The sequence below is a fragment of the Armigeres subalbatus genome, chromosome 2 (genome assembly GCF_024139115.2).
Source record: "Armigeres subalbatus isolate Guangzhou_Male chromosome 2, GZ_Asu_2, whole genome shotgun sequence".
In the NCBI taxonomy this organism is placed as follows: Eukaryota; Metazoa; Arthropoda; class Insecta; order Diptera; family Culicidae; genus Armigeres; species Armigeres subalbatus.
In genome coordinates this window covers 122,502,860-122,526,591 of record NC_085140.1, presented here as the reverse complement: position 1 = coordinate 122,526,591, position 23,732 = coordinate 122,502,860, and the positions used below count along the sequence as shown (strand labels likewise).

At 39.8% G+C, this 23,732-nt stretch overlaps 2 protein-coding genes across 3 annotated transcripts in view; one reads left to right on the top strand and one right to left on the bottom strand.

Annotated features, from left to right (window-relative positions):
- The window catches only part of LOC134210773 (ecdysone-induced protein 78C), a 112,141-nt gene that overhangs the window by 61,247 nt on the left and 27,162 nt on the right, over nucleotides 1-23,732 (top strand). For both annotated transcript variants that reach the window (XM_062687032.1, XM_062687031.1), the window contains one exon: nucleotides 18,955-19,221. In XM_062687032.1, the coding sequence (XP_062543016.1) occupies nucleotides 18,955-19,221 (267 nt within the window). The remainder of the gene's footprint in view (nucleotides 1-18,954; nucleotides 19,222-23,732) is intronic.
- On the bottom strand, nucleotides 10,525-11,198 carry LOC134210776 (cysteine-rich venom protein 6-like). The gene is made up of 3 exons (XM_062687036.1): nucleotides 11,147-11,198; nucleotides 10,968-11,090; nucleotides 10,525-10,903 (listed from the first exon to the last, which is right to left on the bottom strand). Exons 2-3 carry the CDS (start codon nucleotides 11,050-11,052, stop codon nucleotides 10,635-10,637), a joined length of 354 nt encoding a protein of 117 aa, XP_062543020.1. The 5' UTR covers nucleotides 11,053-11,090; nucleotides 11,147-11,198; the 3' UTR covers nucleotides 10,525-10,634.

Below are 23,732 nucleotides of genomic sequence, written 5' to 3'. Positions count from 1 at the left end.
CTAAAAATTTCATCCGTAGTTGCTTCAGGAACTCCTACAAAAGCTTCCCCAGGAACTCCTCCAAATGTTCCTTCAAGAATTTCTCCAAAAGTTTCTCAAGAAATCCTCCAGAATTTGCTAGAGAAATTACCTAGGAAATTACGCCAGGCATACCTCCGGAAGTTCCTCCGAATTTATAAGGAAAAAGTTTAGTAATGTCACTAAGAGCTATTACAGCCGTTAGTGAACCGATTTGAGCAATTGTTGAAAACACACATTTTTGTCTGAGATGTTGAAACCTCCAATCGGACCAGAAGTTCCTTTAGGAATTCCTCCGGAAGTTCCTTTAGGAATCCCTCCGGAAGTTCCTTTAGAAATCCCTCTGGGAATTCCTTTAGGAATCCCTCCGAAAGATTCTTTAGAAAGTCCTCCGGAAGTTCCTCTGGGATATTCTCGGGAAGTTCTTTTAGGAATTCCTCCGAAAGTTCTTTTAAGAATTCTGCTGGAAGTTTCTTTAGAAGTTGCTCCCGACGTTTCGTTAGGAATTCGTCCGGAAGTTCCATTCAGTGGCGTCGCGTAACCTCACTTTTTACCTGTGCACTCCCCTCCTCCGGAGGTTCCTTTGGTAATTCCTCCTGAAGTTCATTTAGAAAATTCTCTGAAAGTTCCTTTAGGAATTTGTTTTAGAAACTCCTCTGGAAGTTCCTTTAGGAATTCCTCCGGAAGAACCTTTGGGGATTCCTCCGGAAGTTTCTTTAGAGATTCAACCGGAAGATACTTTAGGAATTCATCCGTAGGTTCCTCCAAGAATTTCTCCGGAAGTTTTTCTATGAATTCCTCCGGAAGTTCCTCTAGGAATTCCTCCGGAAGTTCCTCTAGGAATTTCTCCGGAAGTTCCGCTAGGAATTTCTCCGGAAGTTCCGCTAGGAATTCCTCCGGAAGTTCCGCTAGGAATTCCTCCGGAAGTTCCTTTAGCAATTCCTCCGGAAGTTCCGCTAGGAATTCCTTCGGAAGTTCCACTAGGAATTCCTTCGGAAGTTCCTCTAGGAATTCCTTCGGAAGTTCCTCTAGGAATTCCTCCGGAAGTTCCTTTAGGAATTCCTCCGGAAGTTCCTTTAGGAATTCCTCCGGAAGTTCCTTTAGGAATTCCTCCGGAAGTTCCTTTAGCAATTCCTCCGGAAGTTCCGCTAGGAATTCCTTCGGAAGTTCCGCTAGGAATTCCTCCGGAAGTTCCTTTAGGAATTCCTCCGGAAGTTCCTTTGGCAATTCCTCCGGAAGTTCCGCTAGCAATTCCTCCGGAAGTTCCTTTAGGAATTCCTCCGGAAGTTCCTTTAGGAATTCCTCCGGAAGTTCCTTTAGGAATTCCTCCGGAAGTTCCTTTAGGAATTCCTCCGGAAGTTCCTTTAGGAATTCCTCCAGAAGTTCCTTCAGGAATTCCTCCGGAAGTTTCTTTGGGGATTCTGCCGGAAGTTTTTTTTTTTTTTTTGTCTTTATTATAGAGACTTGCAGCCCTAGGCTGGCTCATCTCTTGAAACCGGAATTCATCCGGAAGCTTCCTAAGGTATTCATCCGGAAGTTCCTTCAGGAATTCCTCCGGAAGCTCCTCCAGGAATTCCTCCGGAAGTTCTGCCAGGAATTTCTCCGGAAGTTTCTCCGGAAGTTCCCATAAGAATTCCTCCAGAAGTTCATCCAGGAATTCCTCCGGAAATTCCTCCAGGAATTCCTCCGGAAGTTCCTTCAAGAATGTCTCCGGAAGTTAATCCAGGAATTCCTCTGGAAGTGTCACCTAGAATTCCTCCGGAAGTTCCTCCAGGAATGTCTCCGGAAGTTCCTCCAGGAATTTTTCAAGAAGTTTCTCTAGGAATTATTCTAGAAGCTCCTTAAGGAATTCTTCCAGAAGTTTCTTAAGGAATCCCTCAAGAAGTCCCTTAAGAAATTCCACCGGAAGTTTTCCAAGATTTCCTAGGAAAGTCCTCCAACGCACCTTCTGAGAACTATTTCGGGCATTCCTCCAGGATTTTTAGAAATTAAATTTCGTATTCAACATACTTTCCTTCAGAGATGAACCCACAAACACCATCAAATATGTTTTCTAAATTCCCTCAAGAACTCGCCCCAACATGGTTCATGATTTCATTGAAAACTTTATGAATTTCCAAAACGATATTCGATGAGTTTTTCGATGTAATTTGCAAAGGAGGCCTAGAGGAACTTCCAAAGAAATTTCCGGAGGAGATTCCGAAGAAACTCCTGGATGAGCTTCCGAAGGAGTTCCCGGAGGAGCTTTTGAAAGGAGTTCCTGGAGGAAAAACCGGAGAAATTTTTGGAAGAACTTTTGAGAGATTTCCTGGAGGAATTTTCGAAGGATTTTCTGGAAGAACTTTCGAATGAGTTCTTTAAGGAAATTCCGAAGGAACTCCTGATGGAACTTTCGAAGGCATTCCTGAAGTAACTTCCAAAGGAATTCCTGGATGAACTCCCGAAAGAATTCCTGGAAGAACTTTCAAAAATTTTCCTGGACGATCTTCCGAAAAAAATCCTGGAGGTACTTCAGAAGGATTTCCTGGAGGATTTTTTTAAGGATTTCCTGGAGGTACATCCGAAAGGGTTCCTGGAGGATCTTCTAAATGAATTTTGGAGGAACTTCCAGATGAATTCCTGGAGGAAATTCTGAAGGATACTAGGAGGGCATTTTTGGAGGAACTTCCGGAGGAATTCCTGCATTAACTTTCGAATGAATTCCTGGAGGAGCTTGCGAAGGAATTACAGGAAGAATTTACGAAAGAATTCCTGGATGATTTTCTGGAGGAACTCCTAAAGGAACTTCTGGAGGAACTTCTGAAGGTATTCCTGTAGGAATTCTAAATGAATTCCTGGAGGAACTTCCGAAGGAATCCCTGGAGGATCTTCTGAAAGAACGTCCGGGCGAACTTACGATAGAATTCCTGGAGGAATTGCTGGAGGAACTTAAGAAGCAATCCCTGGATGAACTTTCAATGGAATTCCCGGAGGTACCTTTGAAAGAATTCCCGGAGGAAACTCCAAAAGAATTCTTCGAGGAACTTCCGTAGGATTTCCTGGAAGAACTTCCGAAGGAATTCCTGGATGAACTTCCGAAAGAATTTCTGAAGGAACTTCCGAAAGAATTTCTGAAGGAACTTCCTAAAGAATTCCTGGTGGAATTTCCGAAGGAATTGTTGGAGGAACTTCCGAAGGAATTCCTGGAGGAGCTTTCAAAGGAATTCCTTGAGGAGCTTTCGAAAGAATTCCTGAAATAACTTCCTAAAGAATTCCTGAAGGAACTTCCTGAAGAATTCCTGAAGGAACTTCCTAAAGAATTACTTGTGGAATTTCCGAAGGAATTGTTGGAGGCACTTCCGAAGAAATTCCTGAAGGGGCTTTCAAAGGAATTCCCGGAGGCGCTTTCGAAAGAATTCCTGAAGGAACTTTCGAAGTAATTGCTGAAGAAACTTCCGAAGAAATCTTTCGAGGAACTTTCGAAGAAATTCCTGGGGGAAATTTCGGTGGTAATCTCGGAGGATCTTCCGAAGGATTTTCTGTAGGAACTTCCGAAGGAGAATTTTTAATGCAATTGATTAGTTCAAATCTTTCAATCTTTCAAAAATCCAATTGATGCACATGTCTACTCCCATCTACCTCCGGGAATCCACTCGGAAATTTCTCCAGGAATTCTCTCAGAAATTCTTATGGCAATTCCTCCACATATTTCTCTAAAATTTCTCAAAACAATTCCCCGGGGAATCGTTTACATTTTTTCAAAGCCTTTTTTGGAATTCTTCTGAACTTTCCTTATCATGTTCTTCTGGTAATTCGTCCGGTTATTCTTCCAGAAATTTTAAGATCAAACTCACTATGTTTTATTCCTAAAAACTTCTCTGAAAATTTATCCAAGATTCCACCTGGTATCTGGAAACATTTCAAGACGTTTTTGCAATTCCCACAGATATTTTTTCAAGAAATTTCTGCCGGAAATCCATTAAGATATTCGCCGGGTAATTCCCTCAAATTTCACCAAGAAATCATTTAGAAAACTCTTAAGGATTTTTCCGGAAAATTCCTCCATGAACTTCCCCGGAATATCCTAAAGAAATTACCCTGAAAACTCTTTCCCCTTTTCTTCCACGAGCTCCTTGATGAATTTATTCAGAAATTTCCGCGGAAATTATTTCAAGTAATCCTCTAGAAAATTCTCCCGGAAATTCGGTTACGGTATTCTTCAGAATATTCGATTATGAATTGTTCCCGCCGGTTCTTTATTTCAAAACAATAGGTATATTACTTCAATAGGCACATCGGCGTGGTATAAAATAATAGGCGGCGTGGTCAATTTTCTTACGATTGCGCGTCGATTCATTCTTGACGGTCGTGTAGCCATACCATCTACCAGAACTGCAATATACCATCTACCAGAGCTGGGAATAGGTTTTGTAGTACTGAAAAAAAATACAGAGATGCATACACACTCCGGGTGCACTGATGATGGCAACCCATTATATGTACGCACATTACAAGTACTCCAGATGCTCATGCTACCCTATCAGAATCATCATACGATACCTGAAAGTGCAGGTTGGCCAGGAAAAATCGATTAGTCCTGGCATTGAAAAGTTCAGCTCCGGTCTGAAGAACGCAAACCACCTGCCACTGATTGATTCCGGCGATTTCACCGCTTCCAAGAACATGGCCATTGGCAGGAACTTACTTCCTTCCGTATCGGTACATCTGCAGATCATAAAAACCGGGAAACAGCTGATCTGTAAATAATCTCGAAAAAAAAACAAAATTATATGACCAAAACAAAACGTCATCTTTATTTACGGAATAATGTGTCGGTGCATTATTCCACAAGGAAAGATGACGGTTTGTGTTTCTTTATAGCAATCCGCCTGCTATTCCCAAATTATCCATTTTCCTAGCCAGCTCCGTACTGTCCAAGGAATGTCAGCAGCAAAATCATTCCTTGACTGCTACTGGTCCTATTCCTATCTATTTGCACAGTACTTAAGAAGTCCATACCACCCTTTACGGCGTTAAAAAGACGCAGGTGTGCATCGGGAAAAAGCGGTGCAGCGTCACAGCGCCGATGCACATTTACGAAAAACCAATCAAAGAAACATAGTAAAGTGTTTATGACAACGTTATACATACCTCTACGTTCAGTAACAGATCGTTGATATTTTCGCCGAGAAGGTCAGCCAAGAATCGAAAAATATCTACATCGGTACTCTCGTTGTTCAGTTTCATGAATTTCCGTCCAGTTTCTGAAAAGCTTACTATCTTCGCTCGCTCCATTTCAAAATACTTCCTTAGGTCATCTACGCAAACTCCTTGATTAAAGTGAAAGTTCATCAACCCTCTTCGCAGCAATACTGGAAAATCAGATAGCAGTTCCTTGAGGTCCTTCGATTCATTGAGCTGATAGCGCACAAAAGCTTGAGACGTTCCGAGGAAATCGTCTGTCAGTAGTTCGGGTTCGTCTCGACGCAATTTCGATAGGACATCCTTTCCACATTCTTTTTTCGCAGTTTTCCAGTAACTTTTCAGTGTCCCGGCACGCACGGCACGTTTCTAGCGAACACTTAAACAAATGATCTCTCTTTGTTTGTTCCTGATGCTGAAATCGAATGTGCTTCCGGAATGACGAGAAAGAACCAAACTTTTTACGCATTTTGGAAATGGACATTTGAACAACTTTTCCTGACGGTGGAGCCGAATATGCACTACGTGGGTAGTACTTCGCATCAATATCGCATCTGATATTGAAATCCATTTTAAACCAAACTTTTCTTGATTTTTTCAATACGACGACCGCGAACACACAAGCGTCTTAAAAATGGCGACCGATCTGTTTCAAATCAAACTCACCGCTTTAACACGTCAAAGTTGTTTCACACAGATTCGAGTAAACATAATTTGACATAGCTGAACTTTAAGCCCCAAACGCAATACAACGGAACGGCGACGGAAACGGTAAATTTGACAGAAAATATATGGACTAACTGTCAAATTTTCCGTTTCCGTCGCCGTACCGTTGTATTAGGCTATCCATGAGGACATTCAGCGATGGGACTGACAATCGAAATCAAAACAAAGTGTGTATGCAGTTGAATGGAACTCACGTCTGGTGTAAACCGCGCTTAACACTTTCCTTTGAATTGTTCTGTCAGTCCGGTCAGAATCTGTCAAAAAATCAAGGTAAACAAAAATCGTCAGCTGATCGCAGCTGTCTTATGGATTGCCTTATTGCGTTTGGGGCTTTAGTGTCAAGTGATGTAAATTTCAGATTAATTGTTTATAATTAAACGTTGTTCGATGTTCCATTTATGTGCATGACAATTCGTTCAAATTTAGACCCGATCTATGATTACATGATATAGTTTTGCATGATATTTTTAAAAACGCTTTTGCTAATGTTCATATTTTTTTTCTGTGGCAGAAATAATATGAACAGTTCTCGCTTAACTTTTCAAAAGGTCCTAAGTAACATTTTTTTCATGAATTTATTTGAATACAGCAATCAATAGCTTTCATGTTGTTCTATTGATTACACTATTCAAATTAATTCATGAAAAAAATGTTACTTAGGTCCTTTTGAAAAGTTAAGCGAGAGTTCATCTACATTCCTCAAATAAGTTTCGTTCGACAGTTGAAAACGGAATAGGTCCCACTTGCCCCGTTTGAAGGGGTTAATGGGTAAATTTATTTCTTGCACTACCAATATTTTTGTAATTGAATAAATGGCTTCCAACACTCCTACACTTCTACAATGGAAGCATATAATGATGTATCCGTGGTTATTAATGTTCTGACATAACCTGTTTTCTAAGTAAGCGTTAACAATTTTGCTGCATTAGCGTGTTTTTAGGGCCCACTTGCCCCGGGGTACCTTAAATTAAAAAAAAAAGTTTAAACAACTGAGTTTGAACAACTTTGAAGGTAAAGTCGAATCCCATTATAATATATACATTAGCAGCCTATTTTTCTGTAGATCTCTCCCATTTTTATGGTAACGCAAAATTTTAAATTCAATTGCCCTATTACCAATCGCTTGATTAATTTGTTTTCCTTTCCATACAGCTATCAACGCTTCTGTTGTTATTTGCGCACTTTGTTTAGCAGTTTATTTCTCATGAAACATGAACTTACGAAGAACTTCACCATACGACGGCAAATTTGATGACTTGGGAAACAATGGCTAATATTGCCCATCAAACAGAATATCCTCCATTTTATGAAAAATAATAATAATAAACAGTGGACTACTTTCCCTTCTAAATTCAAATAAATACTGGTAATGGGAAAACCTAGAATGAAAAAAAATAAAGTTTTGATTAATTTTGAGCATCCCTAAATCATGTCCGATTTAGCTCAAATTTTGCATAGGGGATATTTTTGGCTACGAAAACGTTTGCGTATCCAGTCCCAAAAATGTTCTAAGAGAAAAAATCGATTTTTCCCGAATATTTTTGTTTTTAAATAACATCAGATCTCGACGTTTTATGCATTTTTAAGCCATTTGGCATCAAAAATAAAAATTAGATTTTCGACTTTTCCTTTGTTCCCCCCTTGGGGAAATTTTCATGGGTAAAAATTTCAAAATTTTGATGAATGTTTGGCACCCCTAAATCATGTCCGATTGAGCTAAAATTTTGCATGGGGTCATATTTTACGGTAATAAAACTTGAAAGCAATGTCGTTTTTTGAAATTCCATTACAATTGGCACCCTAAATTGAACACTCGATTGAACAGTCCTGTTTGGTCATAGGTACTTTTAGATAATACTGAAGGTATACGAATGGAATAATCTACAGTTAATTGGTTCTATGATGTTATTTGTGGTACTACATTATTCATAATGTATGAGGTTGAGAATAAACTGTTAGTTAAATGTGAAATGCAAGCGGGATGGTATAAAGGTGATTAAGAGTCAGCGTTCAAAAACTGCATGTTCGAAGCCTTATTTCAGCAATGACAAAAATCTACGGTTTTTTTTACAGAATATTATGCCACAATTACTAGAATCTGGATTAATGAGAAGAATTAATACATAATATGAATCACATAAAGACTCAGTCCCGATGTGATCTCATTTCTTCTATGTTCACATAATCTATTGAACTTGAATACAGAGTAGGAATAGGAGAAAGAAACGAAACGCAAACAGAGCAAACGTGAAGATCACTCGCGAAGAAAGTCGCGCCCTCAAAAGCTCTGTTCAATACGCGCAGCATAACAATGTAGAGGGAGAAGGAGGGGCAAGCAGGGCAAGACACCGGACCAAATCGCAGTACAAAACGGGACATCGCGTGTAAGAGAGGAAAGATACCAAAACAAAACGTGCGCGAAAGAGCAAACCCATGGAGAAAGAACGAACCTCCAAGATCACGGAACCAAAGCAAGAAAAGATAACAACAAACCAGGCAGCATCAATGGGGAAGAAAATAAACATAATAAGTTCAACGAACCTTTCACCGGCCACGACCGGGCCGGGAAGAGGCGCATAAAAAGCACGACCAACAACAGCAACAACCCAGATCCATTCGCACATTGGCGCAAAGACCGTAAACGACGTTTTAAAAGGTAGGCAACGAACGAAGCAACTAGGGGAGAACGGTCCAAAATGCACCCCTTAAGCATTTTAGATGTTTTCACCAATATAAAAAAGAATACCGTACCATTTCAACGTGTAGATGCAGCTACATTTCACAATGATCTCCTATTCAAATCAATAAGGTTTTCATGACTTTCTCACGCATTTAAAAAATGTGTTAAAAATAGGCCTGGGGCAAAACGCCCAAAAGGTGGTGTAAAATGACATAATTTCATGTAAAATAATGGTGAACGCATAGTTGTTTGTTTTTTCTTAGTGGGTTGAACTACACTCAGGAAAATCAACACATACTTAAGGCAAAAATCCATGTATTTTGAAATATGCATATCATGCGTCGGCACATACTTATTTGCATACAAATTCACACATGAATACTATGACCCACATGGATAGTATGTGTGAACACTCATGAAATGCATGTGGGCACATGGAATATATGTGTCAAAAACATGGAATCCATTTCGCTACCCCCATTTTAAAAATCCATGTGTGAACTCATGAATATAATGCGGAGTTTTTTGTGAGTGTACAATATTACGGGTGAGGTGGAAGAATCGCAAATCGTTAAATTTAAGTGAATGTGAAGGGATTTTGTTCATTTTTTCCAATGCAGCTCAATAATAAATAACTAATTATGAATTGTAATGGTAATATTCGGTCATAATTGTCCTACAACAAATTATATGAGTGATTTTATGTGTGAGGCCATTTTGCCTGGGGGTGCATTATGCACTGTTCTCCCCTACATGTATCGTTCGCGGGAAAGACTGGATCGCTTGGGGAGACGTGAGGAAAGAACGATGCAAAAACAGAAACAGAAATAAAAAATACGGTACCGGTAGGCGATATCATGTTGATCAATGGATTTTAAATTAAAATATTTGCAAGTTTAATGCACTACCGCGCGATTGGAAAGCCATACGAACATAAAAACGTAAGAACGAATGGATTGATCCACCTAAGGGTTATTTGTTTATCAAATTCTGTTTTTCGGTTTTCACAACAATTGAATATACCAACAAATCGTGACCTAATTAAATTGCTTTCAACTATATTTTCAATAAAGTGATATTGTGGTTATGAGAAGTTTTTCTCAGAAATACTCATCTTCATAAAATGTATGATTTTATAACACGAAGTGATAACCTTTCCGTACATTAGTGGCCTAAGAAAGGCCACAACCACATACCTACCAACGACGACAACTCATCCACTCCGCGATCAATGCCGGTGAAAGGTCGTCGTCTGTTGGAGGAGAGAAAGGGTACGGCAAGAACATTGAAACACTCCGTGCAAAAAGCAAAACACTTATTAGAAGAGTGTGGACTGTGGAGAACGTTGAACCTGGAAGCTGGCTGGACTAGAATCTCGACTAGCCGAACCGTTACGGGTCGGTCGCTTCCGGACGTTATTTCGATTATTGGAGAAACGGTTTATTTGGGTTGGATTCGTGAGATGCAAATTATGTGGGTTTTTTTGCCTTTCTGATATACTTGCAGGAAAGCTCGTCTATATGTTTTTGATGATGGGTAATGCAACATATGGGTGAGTATATAAGATAATATTTGGATTTATCTGACTTTATTCTGTTGTACGGTCAAGATTGGGGCTTCTGGGTATTGCCAACGAGATCGTACAAAAAAAATATCGATATCATTTTGTTCAATACTGTAAATTTGTTTATCTAATTTCAAATGTTACCTTTTTGTTCAGGCGTTGTTGTCTTTCAGAAACTCGCACAGTTCTTCATGTCAGCCCAGTTGGCCCGACCCGAATTGCCCAGTTGTTAGATTTTCTTCAAAATGACCAAAAGAATGCAATTTGTTGCCAGCAAATCGACCGTATATAAATTAAAAATTATGTCCAACATTTATATACACATTCATATGTTTTAAATCTATTTATTTCTACTTGTAAAACTGGTTCAAATGCACAAACGGGTCAAAATCAATCAACAAAAACTAGCAATAACCTTCATTGCATTTTCATAGAAACAACTTCATGTAACCAAAAGCACTATTCTCACGGCCCCCTGGACCGCAATATCCTTCTACAGTCCCTCGGTCGGATGCAGCTCCCAGTCACATTGTCGCGTACATATCGCAGTCCGCAGAAGCACCCCGAAACGCACGTGCTCGGGCAGTAGGTTCGTCGCCGATCCCTCCAGGAGAAGCAGGTCGGAGGACATTCGCTGCCGCATTCAAGATAGACTTCATTCTCGCCGCATGGCTTCGGCGACGAAGTCGGGCCTATGATTTTGACAATCAGAAACGGATCCACTGGATCGGGTGCTGTGGAGAAATTATTAATTTATATCATTCGCATTCACTATGCTTATCGGATTGAACGGAATACCTTTAATGGGTCTATTGGCACTACCGGAGGAGATCAGACCCGTTACCAATAACACGACGATGACTAGAAGATGTGCAGTCTTCATGATGAAATGGAGTAAGTTGTGACTAAGATGTTCACGGACTTTTATACTGGGTTAAAATAAGTTTAAGAAAAATCACTGAATTTATAAGTTCTACCTACTTAAAACAATTTTAAATACAATGTTCTGTCTCAGCAAGTACCGGAAAGTACATCACATCACCGACTCGTTTAGTTGACTCCGGGTCAGTGCATAAGTATGTGAAATAATAAGCGCCTCGACGCATCTGCATTTATCACAATATTATAAACATGCGTATTTGGGAAAGCCCATCCGAAGGCCGCAGCTACTAAGCTACGTATGTATGTGCTATTAGTTTCCGTATAATCATAAATTTCTCACGTACGATAATTGAAGACACGCGTGCCTTTGTTTGTCGCACTTTTAATTTTCATATGGTTCATATGTAGAATGCAGCAAAATCAGCAAAATTGTGAGGCCTACGCCAATATTCGTCGGAAGCTTTAAGAATGAGATTCAATTTTGGAAAACTATTTATCAAGTGAAGTAACATTGCGAAGTGACAAAATCTATTACCATCTCGGGGATCAATTATATAGGGTTAAGGCAGGCATTTTCGTCTTTTCGTCATAGTCCCGAAAACCAATAAAAGAGACACTTTTTTGACAAACTCATTCGTATCAAATCTTAAGCTCAGGAGATACGTTCTGCTATAGTGGAACTCTAGCAAATGGATGTTGCTTTCGCTGGTTTTAGCCCCTATGACGATGGACGGAAATACCTGCCGTGTCCCTATGAATATACCTCAGAACGTCCATAACGATAAATACCTTCGATCGTCTCGCTTTTATTTTAAAACTTTGACTGGTATCAGGCAGTGATCCGAACTGAGTTTCGGTCTGAGTTCTGAGAGATGCGATTTACTTCGTGGAATTCGAAAAACCGATCATTGGAATAAGAATGAAGAGTCTGAGGTGGCATTGTGGGGAATAATGAACCTGAAAAGACATTCGATTTGTTCGGTTACATTGTTCGATAAATCGTTTGCATAAAAAAATAGAAAATATATCGAAACATTTTCAATTGACAATAATAGGGGAAGGAGGGGCAATATGCCCTAGCTAAGCAAACACTGCTTTATTGTCTTATTTGTAACGCTGTTCATGGTTATTTTTACATTATGCATCAGTTAAACAAGATAGCTAGTTGATGCCATTCAAAATTTGTCAAAAATCTCAACCATATTGATAATATTCACATTTCAAAAAAGTGGTGATATTCTGTTGCCGGAAAACTCATGAGGCAAAACGCCTTTTAGCTGGCAGCTCCTAGGGAACAAAACACCACGCGTCGGCGAATCAGCATTCTGGTATGGATAGTGCGTGGAGACGCAAGTACATTGTAGCTTAGTGCCACTAGGGCGTTTTGCCTCGCCAAAATGTTAGATGTTTCTTCAAAATGTGGAAATTTTCGATTTTTCCGACCTTCCCATACACTATTTTGAAACTTATTTCGCCTAACCTACATAATTTTAGCTCTAGTTTTGTTACGGACATCTTAATAACGGTAAATATGAGGGAAACCACAAAAGGCGTTTTGCCTCGGGGGGGCGTTTTGGGGCCTCTTCCCCTATACAATGATACCCGAGCAGCACAAGTCAAGCAAATCTGGTTGCAGCAACTTGATTGCGACTAAATCTGATCACATATGAGTTGCAGTAACCTATATGGAATATGTGTGCTGCTAGGGTAGCGAATTTGAAATCTAATCATAGTAGGCATGTAGAATGCCAGCATACTACAAAGCAAATGCGAAATGAAATTCAATTTTGGTACACGGTTAGAAAGAAGTACCTAATATTAGGTACTTTTCACTCAAATCGTGGGTTCAATGTGGGAAGCCAAAATTATGTTTTTTTTTTTTTTAAATTAAGTAAAATTTACCTTATATTAAGTCAAATATACTTAATTTTGAACAGAAACTAACCAAAAGTTAGGTGAATTTTACCTAATTTATGTAGACATGATATTACTTAAAATTGGGTTCCCACACTTTGCTGCTCTTGTTCAGAGTGGTTTTGCTCTTCACTCGATGACAACAAAGGGAAGAGGGAGGAAGATGCACGAGAAAAAAAAATTACCTAAAATTAGGTACTTTTTTCTAACCGTGTAGGCTTGCATGGGATGCTAGATTTTTCAATGCGTGACGTAAAAAAACCGAATGAAAATCATTCAGTGTTCGATTCTTGATGCGTAAGAACGCTTTCTAATTTTCACTAGATATTTTTCTGCGAAAGAGTGAATCGAGTGAAGAATTGTTTGAATACGACAATGGTGTAGTCGTTGCTCCATTTGAGGTAAGGAAAAATAATATTGGAAGATAAGTCAAATATGGCAAAAAATAAGGCAAGCCACGATAAGATCTGTGCGCCGGTTGAAATTTTACCGGCGGTGCCGTGATAGATCATTTTCAGTCAGCGGCGGCGTCACGCCGTTGATGATTGTGGCGGCAGCGTGGCAGCGTGGGTCGGCTTGGACTTCAAGCGTCAAAAATTCTCCGGAAATTATTCTGAAGTACCTCAACGAATTCCTCAGGATTTTTTTTTCACGAGTTCAATGGAAAGTTCATCAAAGGAATATTGGACATTCCTCCAGCTATTTCTTCGGAAGCATATCCAGGAATTCTACCGGAAGTTCCTCCAGGATCTCGTCGGAAAGTTCCTCCAGGATTTCGTCCGGAAGTTGTCGTTTCGGAGTTCCTCTAGGATTTCCTCCAGGATGTAGTCCCGGAGTTCCTCCAGTATGTCGTCCAGAAGTCGCTTCAAGATTTCGTCCGGAAGTTTCTCCAGGATTTCGCACGGAAGTTCCAGGATTTAGTCCGGAAGTTCCTCCAGGAGTTCGTCCGCAAGTTCCTCCAGCATTTCGTATGTAAATTCCTCCAGGATTTTGTCCGGAAGTTTCTCTTGGATGTCGTCCCGGGGTTCCTCCAGGGTTTCGTCCCGAAGTTTCAAGATTTATCCAGGATTTCGTCTGGAAGTTCCTCCAGGATTTCGTTTCTCCAAAATGTCGTCCCGAAGTTCCTCCAGGCTGTCGTCCGGAAGTTTCTCCAGGATGTCGTCCAAAAGTTCCTCCAGGATTTCGTCCGGAAGTTCCTACATGATTTCGTCCGCAAGATCCTCCAGGATTTCGTCTGGAAGTTCCTCCAGGATGTCGTCTCGGAGTTCCTCTAGGTTTCATCTGGAAGTTCTTCCAGGATGTCCTTCGAAAGTTCCTCCAGGATTTCGTCTGGAAGTTCCTCCAGCATTTCCTCCGCAATTTCCTCCAGGAGTTCGTCTGGAAGTTTCTCCAGGATTTCTTCCGGAAGATCCTCCAGGATTTCGTCCCAAAGTTCTATCATGGATGTCATAAGAAACCTTCTTCAGGATTTCGTCTGGAAGATCCTCCAGTATTTCGTCCCAAAGCTCCTCCAGGATTTCGTTCGGAAGTTCCTCCAGGTTTTCGTCCGGAAGTTCATCCAGGATTTCTTCCGGAAGCTCCTCCATGATTTTGTTCGGAAGTTCTTCCAGGATTTCGTCCGGAAAATCCTCCAGAATGTCGTCCGCAAGATCCTCCAGGATTTCGTCCGAAGGTTCTTTAGGATTTCATTCGGCAGTTCTTCCAGGATGTCGTCCGTAAGTTCCTTCAGGATTTCGTTTGGAAGTTCCTCCAGGATGTAGTCCGTTTCTTCACAATTTCGTCTCGAAGATCATCCAAGATTTCGTCCGGAAGTTCCTCCTGGATGTATTCTCGGAGTTTCTCCAGGATGTGGTCCAGAAGTCCCTTCAGGATGTCGTCCGTAAGTTCCAGGATTTCGTCCGAAAGTTCCTCCAGGAATTCGTCGGCAAGTTCCTCCAGGATTTCGTCTGGAAGTTCCTCCAATATTTTGTCCATAAGTTCCTCCAGGATTTTGTCCGGAAGTTTCTCCAGAATGTTGTTCGGAAGTTCCTCAGTTCCTCCAGGATGTTGTCCAGAAGTTCCTCCAGGATTTCGTCTGGAAGTTCCTTCAGGATGTCGTCTGCAAGTTCTTCCGGGATGTGGTCCGTAGGTTCTTCCGGGATGTCGTCCGGAAGTTCTTCAGGAATATCGTCCGGAAGTTCCTCCAGGATTTCGTCCGAAAGTTCTTCCAGGATTTCGTCCGGAAGTTCTTCCAGGATTTCGTCCGGAAGTTCCTCCAGGATTTCATCCGCAAGCTCCTCCAGGATTTCGTCCGCAAGTACCTCCAGGATTTCGTCTGGAAGTTCTTCCAGGATGTCGTCCGAAAGTTCCTACAGGATGTCGTCCGGAAGTTCCTCCAGGGTGTCGTCCGAAAGTTCCTCCAGGATTTCGTCCCGGAGTTCCAAGATTTATCCAGGATTTCATGTGGAAGTTCTTCCAGTATTTCCTCCGAAATTTCCTCCAGGAATTCGTCTGGAAGTTTCTCCAGGATTACTTCCGGAAGTTCCTCCAGGATGTCGTCCAGAAGTTACTCCTGGATGTCATCCGGAAGCTTCTTCAGGATTTCATCCGGAAGTTCCTTCAGGATTTCATCTGTAAGATCCTCCAGTATTTCGTCCCAAAGCTCCTCCAGGATTTCGTAAGGATGTTCATCAAGGTTTTCGTCCAGAAGTTCATTCAGGATTTCCTTTTGGTAGTTCCTCCAGTATTTCGTACGGAAGTTCCTCCAGGATTTTTTTCGGAAGTTCTTCCGGGATGTGGTGCAAAAATTCTTCCGGGATGTCGTCCGGAAGTTCCTCCAGGATGTCGTCTGGAAGTTCCTCCAGGATTTCAACAGGAAGTTCCTCCAGGATTTCGTCTGGAAGTTCCTCCAGGATTTCGTCCGAAAGTTCTTCCGGGATGTCGTCCGGAAGTTCCTCCAGGATATTGTCCGCAAGCTCCTCCATAATTTCGTCTAGAAGTTCTTCCAGGATTTCGTCCGAAAGTTCCTACAGGATGTCATCCGGAAGTTCCTCCAGGGTGTCGTCCGAAAGTTCCTCCAGGATTTCGTCCCGAAGTTCCAAGATTTATCCAGGATTTCATCTGGAAGTTCCTCCAGGATTTCCTCCAGGAATTCGTCAGAAAGCTCTTCCAGGATTTCTTCCGGATGTTCCTCCATGACTTTGTTCAGAATCCTCGATTTCGTCCGGAAAATACTCCAGGATGTCGTTCGGAAGTTCTTTCAGCATGTCGTCCGGAAGTTCCTCCTGGATTTCATCCAAGTGTTCCTCCAGGATTTCGTCCGAAGGTGCTTCAGGATTTCGTCCGAAAGTTCCTCCAGGATGTCGTCCGAAAGTTTCTCCAGGATTTCATCCGGAAATTTCTCCAGAATTTCTTCCGGTAGTTCCTCCAGAATTTCGTCCGGAAGTTCCTTCATGATTTCTTCCGGAAGTTCCTCCAGGATTTCATCCGGAAAATCCTCCAGGATGTCATTTGTAAGTTCCTCCAGGATTTCATCCGAAAGTTCCTCCAGGATTCCATCCGGAAGTTACTCCAGGATGTTTTCCGAAAGTTTCTCCAGAATTTCTTCTGGAAGTTCCTCCAAGATTTCGTCCGTAAGCTCTTCCAGGAATTCGTCCTGAAGTTCCTCCAGCACTTCTTCCAAAAATTCCTCCAGGATTTTTTCCGGAAATTTCATCGGAAGTCCTCTAAAATTTCTTTCCAGAATTCCTACAAAATTTCCATCAAATTTTCTTCAGGATGCTTTTTTAAGAATTTTTTCGGAAGTTTCTCCAGGAATTTCATCATAAGTTTCTCAAGGAGTTCATCCGGAATAACCCCCCACCCCCGCCCAGATAGTTCCGGCGTAGACTCCAGTTCATGAAGTAATTCCTCCAAAATCCCATTAAAAATTTCTCTGGAGTTCAGATGTTTCATAGGAGCTATTATGAAATTTCATAGCGAAATCCTCCAGAAACCAACCTGTAGTTTATTTAGATTTTGACCGTATATTCCTTTAAAATGTCCACCAGTTTTTCCTCAAAGAATTTCTCTTGAAGTTCTTACTGAAGAGATCCTACAGAATTTCCCTCAAGAACTCTTCATAAATTATTTCGAGAACTCTTCAGAAATTTCCACCGAACTCCTTTCGAACCTCACATAGAAGTATTTTCAAAGGAAGTTTATAAGAAACCCAGCAGATGTAGACGTAGGCGATAATGCGCGTATACAAAATTTCTATACGATTTCTATCTTGATGTCTACATGAGGAAATATCATTTGGAATAATATAAACAAATATAAACACGTTGTAAAAGTATAATGAACGTATCTGCTAAAGGAAAGAAGAAAAAAAATCTAGCTAAAAAATAAAGCTTTGAATTAAATACTGAAATTATTTCGGACCAAAACGCCAAAAAAAATCTAGAATCAATTCCTTCAAGTTCCCAAAAAACAATGAAAATATATTTTATTAGGCTGCTGATTTGAAATCAAAATAAAAACCCAACTTAATTCACCGAGTAGTGAAACTGCCTTTCTCGCATTTAGCCAAGACACCAACCTTATATGGTGAATATGCACGCTAACTTTCACTTACTCAGTGACTGAGTAAAATTGTATTGCCCTCTCTTTTCTTCTCAAGGAAATTTTACTCAGTTTCCGCCAAAAGCAGGACAACTCATAACTATGAGTAGTCCTGCTTTTGACGGAAACTGAGTAAATTCTATGGGAAAAAAGAGACGACAATACAATTTTACTCAGTCACTGAGTAAGTGAATTTAGCGTGTGGTTCGATGTACCATCTTCTTTATAACTTGCGAGGAAATCGGTTAAGGATTACTATATTAAAAGTTGTCTAATGTTTTTCTTAGCTTTTGTGCACACACATACACACAGACAGACAGACATTTGTTCAGCTCGTCGAGCTGAGTCGAATGGTATATAACACTATGGGTCTCCGAAGCTTCTATAAAAAGTTCGTTTTCGGAGTGAAATGATAGCCTTTCGGTAAGGCATCTGTCAAAACAATTCGTTATCTGTCTTAATCTTGCTGTGTGAGCAGCGTTATTCGGATTTTTTTCAACTGTCCTTTTTTAATTTAATTTGTGTTTAATTCGGGAAATGAGAAACAGCCTTAGAAAATATATTTTTATGTTTTCCCGAGCATATTTGAGCAAAATTAACTTAATACTAGTTACAGTTTTCTGCATACTTGGAAGTAGATAAATGCAATATGATGAGCTTAACTGAAAATATGTATTGCCGAAAACTAAACTAAATGCAGAAACCCATAAAACTGGTTGGTTTGGTTTTGGCGCTCGTCGGAGGGAGATGCTTCAAAAAATTATTTGCATGGATGTCGTCTTAAGTTATTCATTGGCTCATATTGGCGTCAGTAGCAGTCAAAAGAAATTTTTCTCGAGATTGGAGAGGCGCATTCTTTCAAGGCCACTATTCCATACTATAGATACTGTTGCAAGAAATTTTTTTTTCGCAGTTCAAACCACAACCGCTTTATGACTGCAGTGCATTCGCAACGATGGTATCAGTAACCATCCCATCAGCGTTAATACACATTTGCAATATTTCAAAATTGAAAATTTTACCCTTTACGTAATCCGACGTCCAATTGGCAGTCGAGTCTCGAATGCAACCTTCTACTTTTTTGTGGATTTTTTCGTGGGGTCAACTGAATGTTTTAATAAATCAGAAGGCAAGAAATAAGCAAAAACAAACCGCATAAAAAGCCCCGTGTATTAAGTTTTTGCGCATTTTATCGAATTTTTAACAATTTTCTTCATTTGACCGAAAACTAGTTCTTATATTCATCATTTACAGGAATTCATTTGCATAATTTTCCTTATCGATTCTAATGATGTCCAATTATGCCTCCGTTGGCTTCACACTTGACACCAATCGACTCACTTGTAATTTCTCCACTCCATCATCTCCATTAACCACCCGTTGCATCTCTTCTCGTTCTCCATTACAGAGCAGCAATGCGTCGGTGCGGATGCCAGCTCGACGACCTCCTCGAAGACGTTCGTGGCCTGCAAGGTGTGCGGCGATAAGGCCTCCGGCTATCATTACGGGGTGACATCGTGCGAGGGCTGCAAAGGATTCTTCCGACGCAGCATCCAGAAGCAGATCGAGTACCGCTGCCTGCGCGATGGCAAGTGTCTGGTGATACGGCTGAACCGAAACCGCTGCCAGTACTGTCGGTTCAAAAAATGTCTCGCCGTCGGAATGAGCAGGGACTGTAAGTACCAATCCCTGCTAAATTGCAAACATTATTGAACGACATTAAATGTACCGAACCTATGGGAAAGCTTCACGCGGGCACTAACGAAGAATGCATTTCTACAACGATCGTTTGCGGAGTGCATTGCCCTTTCTCGAGGTATTAAAAAGAAACGCTTCCAAGAAACTTAGATTTCTTTCATAAAAATGAATTACAAAATTAGAATTATGTATTAGAAATTAGAAATTATCTAAACAGAAATTGAGGTAGTGTCAACCTAGCAAAATGTTTCATCAAATAACACCCTGATTTTTGGAAAACTTTCTTATGTTCATGGGAATGTTAAATTCTCCACTGAATCAAAGAATCTGCAGGGAAACTATATTTTATGAATTGCTAATCCCTTCTTTCTTGATTGGCAATTTCTTACTTTTGTGAGAAATTTATATTATTTTACGGAAATTGTATTATGCTGCCATTCTTGAGAGGGCAGCATGATTTCTGTTCCTTTGCAACATAAATCCTGCTGTCTTGCCTGCGCGTTCACTACCCCATCCATTGCCACCAACATTTACCCCGGCAAAGCTCACACAAGCATCAGATCTGGAATTCCGCCGTCACTGCACCGTCCGAAAGGTTAAAAGGGAATCAGTAAATACAAAGTTCCACTCGCACTAAAGTAACTGTCTGTTTGAATTCGATATGCATTTGGAAGAAAGATGGAGCTTAAAGAACGGTGGGAAATGCAGTTAGTTGATGCAAATAAGAGCGGCACACGATAATCTCATCCGCGAGAGGTTGAAAGATTAAAACTGAAAGTCTAACTGTACTTGATGGTAGGTGCTGGGTTACAAGCGTATGCAATGGTTAATTAATTTATATTACAGATGCAATTTAAATAAATAAAGTTATATAACGGCTTTAGCTTGTGTATTCTTATTATTCGGACAAATGTTTTCTAAGAACGGATGATTTAAAATTTGGCTTGAAGGTTCTTGGTAAAGCACTGCTTAGTTTAGACAAAAAAACTCAAATGTGCAGCCCAAACGAGTTGTACGCAAAGGTGATGTTGAACTACGTAGCTGTATGGAATGTATATTTTCACTAGACCAACATTTGAAAAGGACGTAAAAGGGTAACAGCCAAAATTTATTGTTTCCAGTTCTTTGTCTATGCAGCTATGTATGTAGACAAGAAACAGGAAAAAAATAAATTCTGGCTGTTGCGCCCTTTACAGATCTAGATTTGTAGTTTTACTATGCGTGCCTTTAGTACATTGGTATATTACTTCAAAATCTCTGTAAGAGAGGGCTATCTGGATCTGCTATCGTCGCCTTCGTTGGGAAATGGGAATAAATTTTCTCCAACGACCGCAACCATTGCTAATAGTGTACCGCTTCAACCATTACCGACGCAAACTGGAACTAGGGGTTCCATTTTTCCCGGGAACCAACTTCCCGGGAAACGGGAAATAAAATGTAAACTTCCCGGGATTTCCCGGGATCCCGGGAAATAAAACAATTATCCTAAACTCAAAATGATTACTTGAAATAATAACCTGATATTTGCTACATTGTGCTTAAATGATTGAAGAGTTGTTAAAATGTCTGAGATTTTTCTCTGTTTAGTTCGAAATGCAAAACGCAAATTTTCAGCATCTGCTCTGGTTCAATAGTAAGATCTGCTGTGTCCAAATGAGCTCCGCTTTGTGCTACATTTCCATAATGTTTGCATTCTTCCTTGATATGGAGGAGAAGACGGCTTTGACAGGATTTGTTCTGTTATTATCATAAGGTTCCTAACATCAACCATTCTGGTACTCGTCCGTATATTTTCTTAATACAAACAATATTCTGATCAAATTTGATTTAAAATACGAACCTTGATACGACATTTGTGCACATTTCGCCTTTGATTTTGAGGTTATAATGAAAATATTTTCAAAAATGAAATGTTATTTCGAAAGCGACAAAAAATACTTTCGGACGAACGCTTTATGGTCGTACCTTACAAATCCTAACTATCAATATTAAATAATTCTTTCTGTCAAACTTTATTTGAAATTACGAACTGCAACAGAAACGCATAAAATTGCATAAGTTTGGCAAGTTTTTGTTATTAGACTGTTCTAATGACCTTATAGTAAAGACTTATTATTATTATTATTATTAATATTATTATTATAATCTTTATTAATGAGGTTTTTAGCCCTAGGCTAGTTCACCTCAATGATAGTAAAGACCTAAAATATGTTAACTTTTGTACTCTGACGTGTCCAAAAAGTAAATTCTCAATATTTCATTATAATTTAGAAAAAAAGACATCTCTAAACAAAAACGAGTTTTCGGAACATGAGTCTGTTTGGAACACGAGTTGGGATTTGAATTAAAAAGTATTGAAGGTCTTAAAAAACTTCTGATAATAAACCTACCAAGTCGCCACTGCCCTTGCCTAAATATCTGGAGAAAATTTGTCTGTTTTTGCTATTGAGAAATTTCATCAAACACTAAATTTTTATTTCGACATCGTAATCCCCCACCGGTGTTTGGGCCTACTGAATAAATAAACGGTCGATGGAAACTTATGCTTTGCTTCACCTCCCTTCAACACGCGTTAGAGTTGAACCGTACAATAAATACTAGCATCCACAGATTAAACACTTTTTTTTTAATATGGGGTGTAATCTGCTTTGGAAGCGAAATTTCATAATTTAACAGAAGTTTCATTATGGGAACAGTGCATCTTTTAGTCAAAAATATAATAATTCCTCATCAAAATAAGAGAAGGATTTTCAAATACTTTAACATAATAATTTCCCGGGAAATTCGGGAAACTAAAGTTTGCATCCCGGGAATCAAGAATCCCGGGAAAATTGATTTCCCGGGAAATCGTTTCCGGGAATGGAAGCCCTAACTGGAACATAGAAGCACTCGCCACGAAGCCAGTCTAAACCCCCGGTGGCGTATAATAGAAAAGCCCATCGTAAAAGCTGGGACTGTCAACGTCGTTTGGTGGTCATCCTAGGGGGAAGCCAGAATAGACTCTATGCGACACGACCAGTTCTACAATTTCTCATTTTCAATGATAGATGTCACGCGATGTTTAGGGGAGAACAGTGCATAATGCACCCCTGCACTAAGGGGTAACTGGACCAAAATCCTGGCCAATATTATATTTCGGCGTTTTCTGGTAGGTTTTGCATTTATGATGCAAAAACATAGTAACAATCGATTTTCGAACATTTTTACAGGTGCAAATTCACCTACCAGTGATAAATGACCTTTCTTGATATGTTCAAAAATGAAATTATAAACTTATACAGAAGCGACAGCTCCATGACAGTTCATTTTTTCACTCACTTTTGTCCTTGATTCGCGTGGGAAACGTGAAAAATGAAAAATCTCGCGTAGCATTTGATAGGGGCCTATTACAGAAAGGTAAACATTAATCGATTCAAACAAAACATTAGATTTTCAGCTCCCATTTCACAAGTTTATTATATTTTTAGCAACGAAAGCTACCCAGGACGTACAATTAACACTGATTACTCACGCATAACATCAGTTGCATCGGAAAATTTGAAATTGATTAAATAAAAGTCTGGCTATTGTTATTGCACCCTTATGGGTCGTTCATGAACTTTTTGCCTAAATCATCTTCATCTTACAATAACATAGGATCGATTATTTTTGGAGAGGAAATCTCGCTTAACTTTTCAAAAGGACCTAAGTAACATTTTTTTCATGAATTAATTCTAGTACTGCAATCAAAAGCTTTCATGTTTTTATGTTGATTGCGCTATTCAAATTAATTCATGAAAAAAATGTTACTTAGGTCCTTTTGAAAAGTTAAGCGAGAAATATTTCTTTCTATTTCCTGTTTTGGTCCTATGTACAAGGTTGCCTCAAGTGGTTACTTCACTTAAGTCCAAGTAAACTGCTTATTCGAATTATTTCTATTTAGCTTGAAGTGGCACTTATCCGTTTTATCTCCTACCCTATATTATTTCTTTGCTTCAACTTGTCTACATAATATCAACTATGATGTATTTAAGTTATATCGAGATTTACATATCTGTTGTCAATGCAATCGCCAAATTCAATACAATTGATATTTAGATTTTTCATAAGATTGGTTAGTTGGAAGGAGATGAAAGATAATGGAGCATGCGCTATGTTTTGTAGCGATTTAAATGAGTAGCAGATGCCCCAAACTAACATTATTATTTGAGGGTTAGGTTACAAAATTGTATTAAACAGTTTTTTTTAATCGGCCCCGTAACGCCCTACAGCATTTGAGCCTACCAAATGAACGAGTGAATAACAAAAAACAGAGTATGTTACTATTGTATTCAATCATGTCTATGTGTCAAATGCCTCGAAAACCAGAAAAAGTTATCTGCGGATTTTTTCTGCCTATATCTGTTGAAAACAATGGCGGAAAATATGAAAACAACTTATTTTGAAGTTACTCGCAAATTCGTTTGCGGACGAGTGCGGATGATCTTTAACCCGCAATGGAAAGATGAA

What these genes read in the sequence shown, in the direction of transcription:
- LOC134210776 (XM_062687036.1), bottom strand. Translation starts at nt 11,052, where the DNA reads ATGAAGACTGCACATCTTCTAGTCATCGTCGTGTTATTGGTAACGGGT. An exon ending in TGCCAATAGACCCATTAAAG is followed by an intron (nt 10,904 to 10,967) that starts GTATTCCGTTCA and finishes ATTTCTCCACAG; the next exon opens with CACCCGATCCAGTGGATCCG.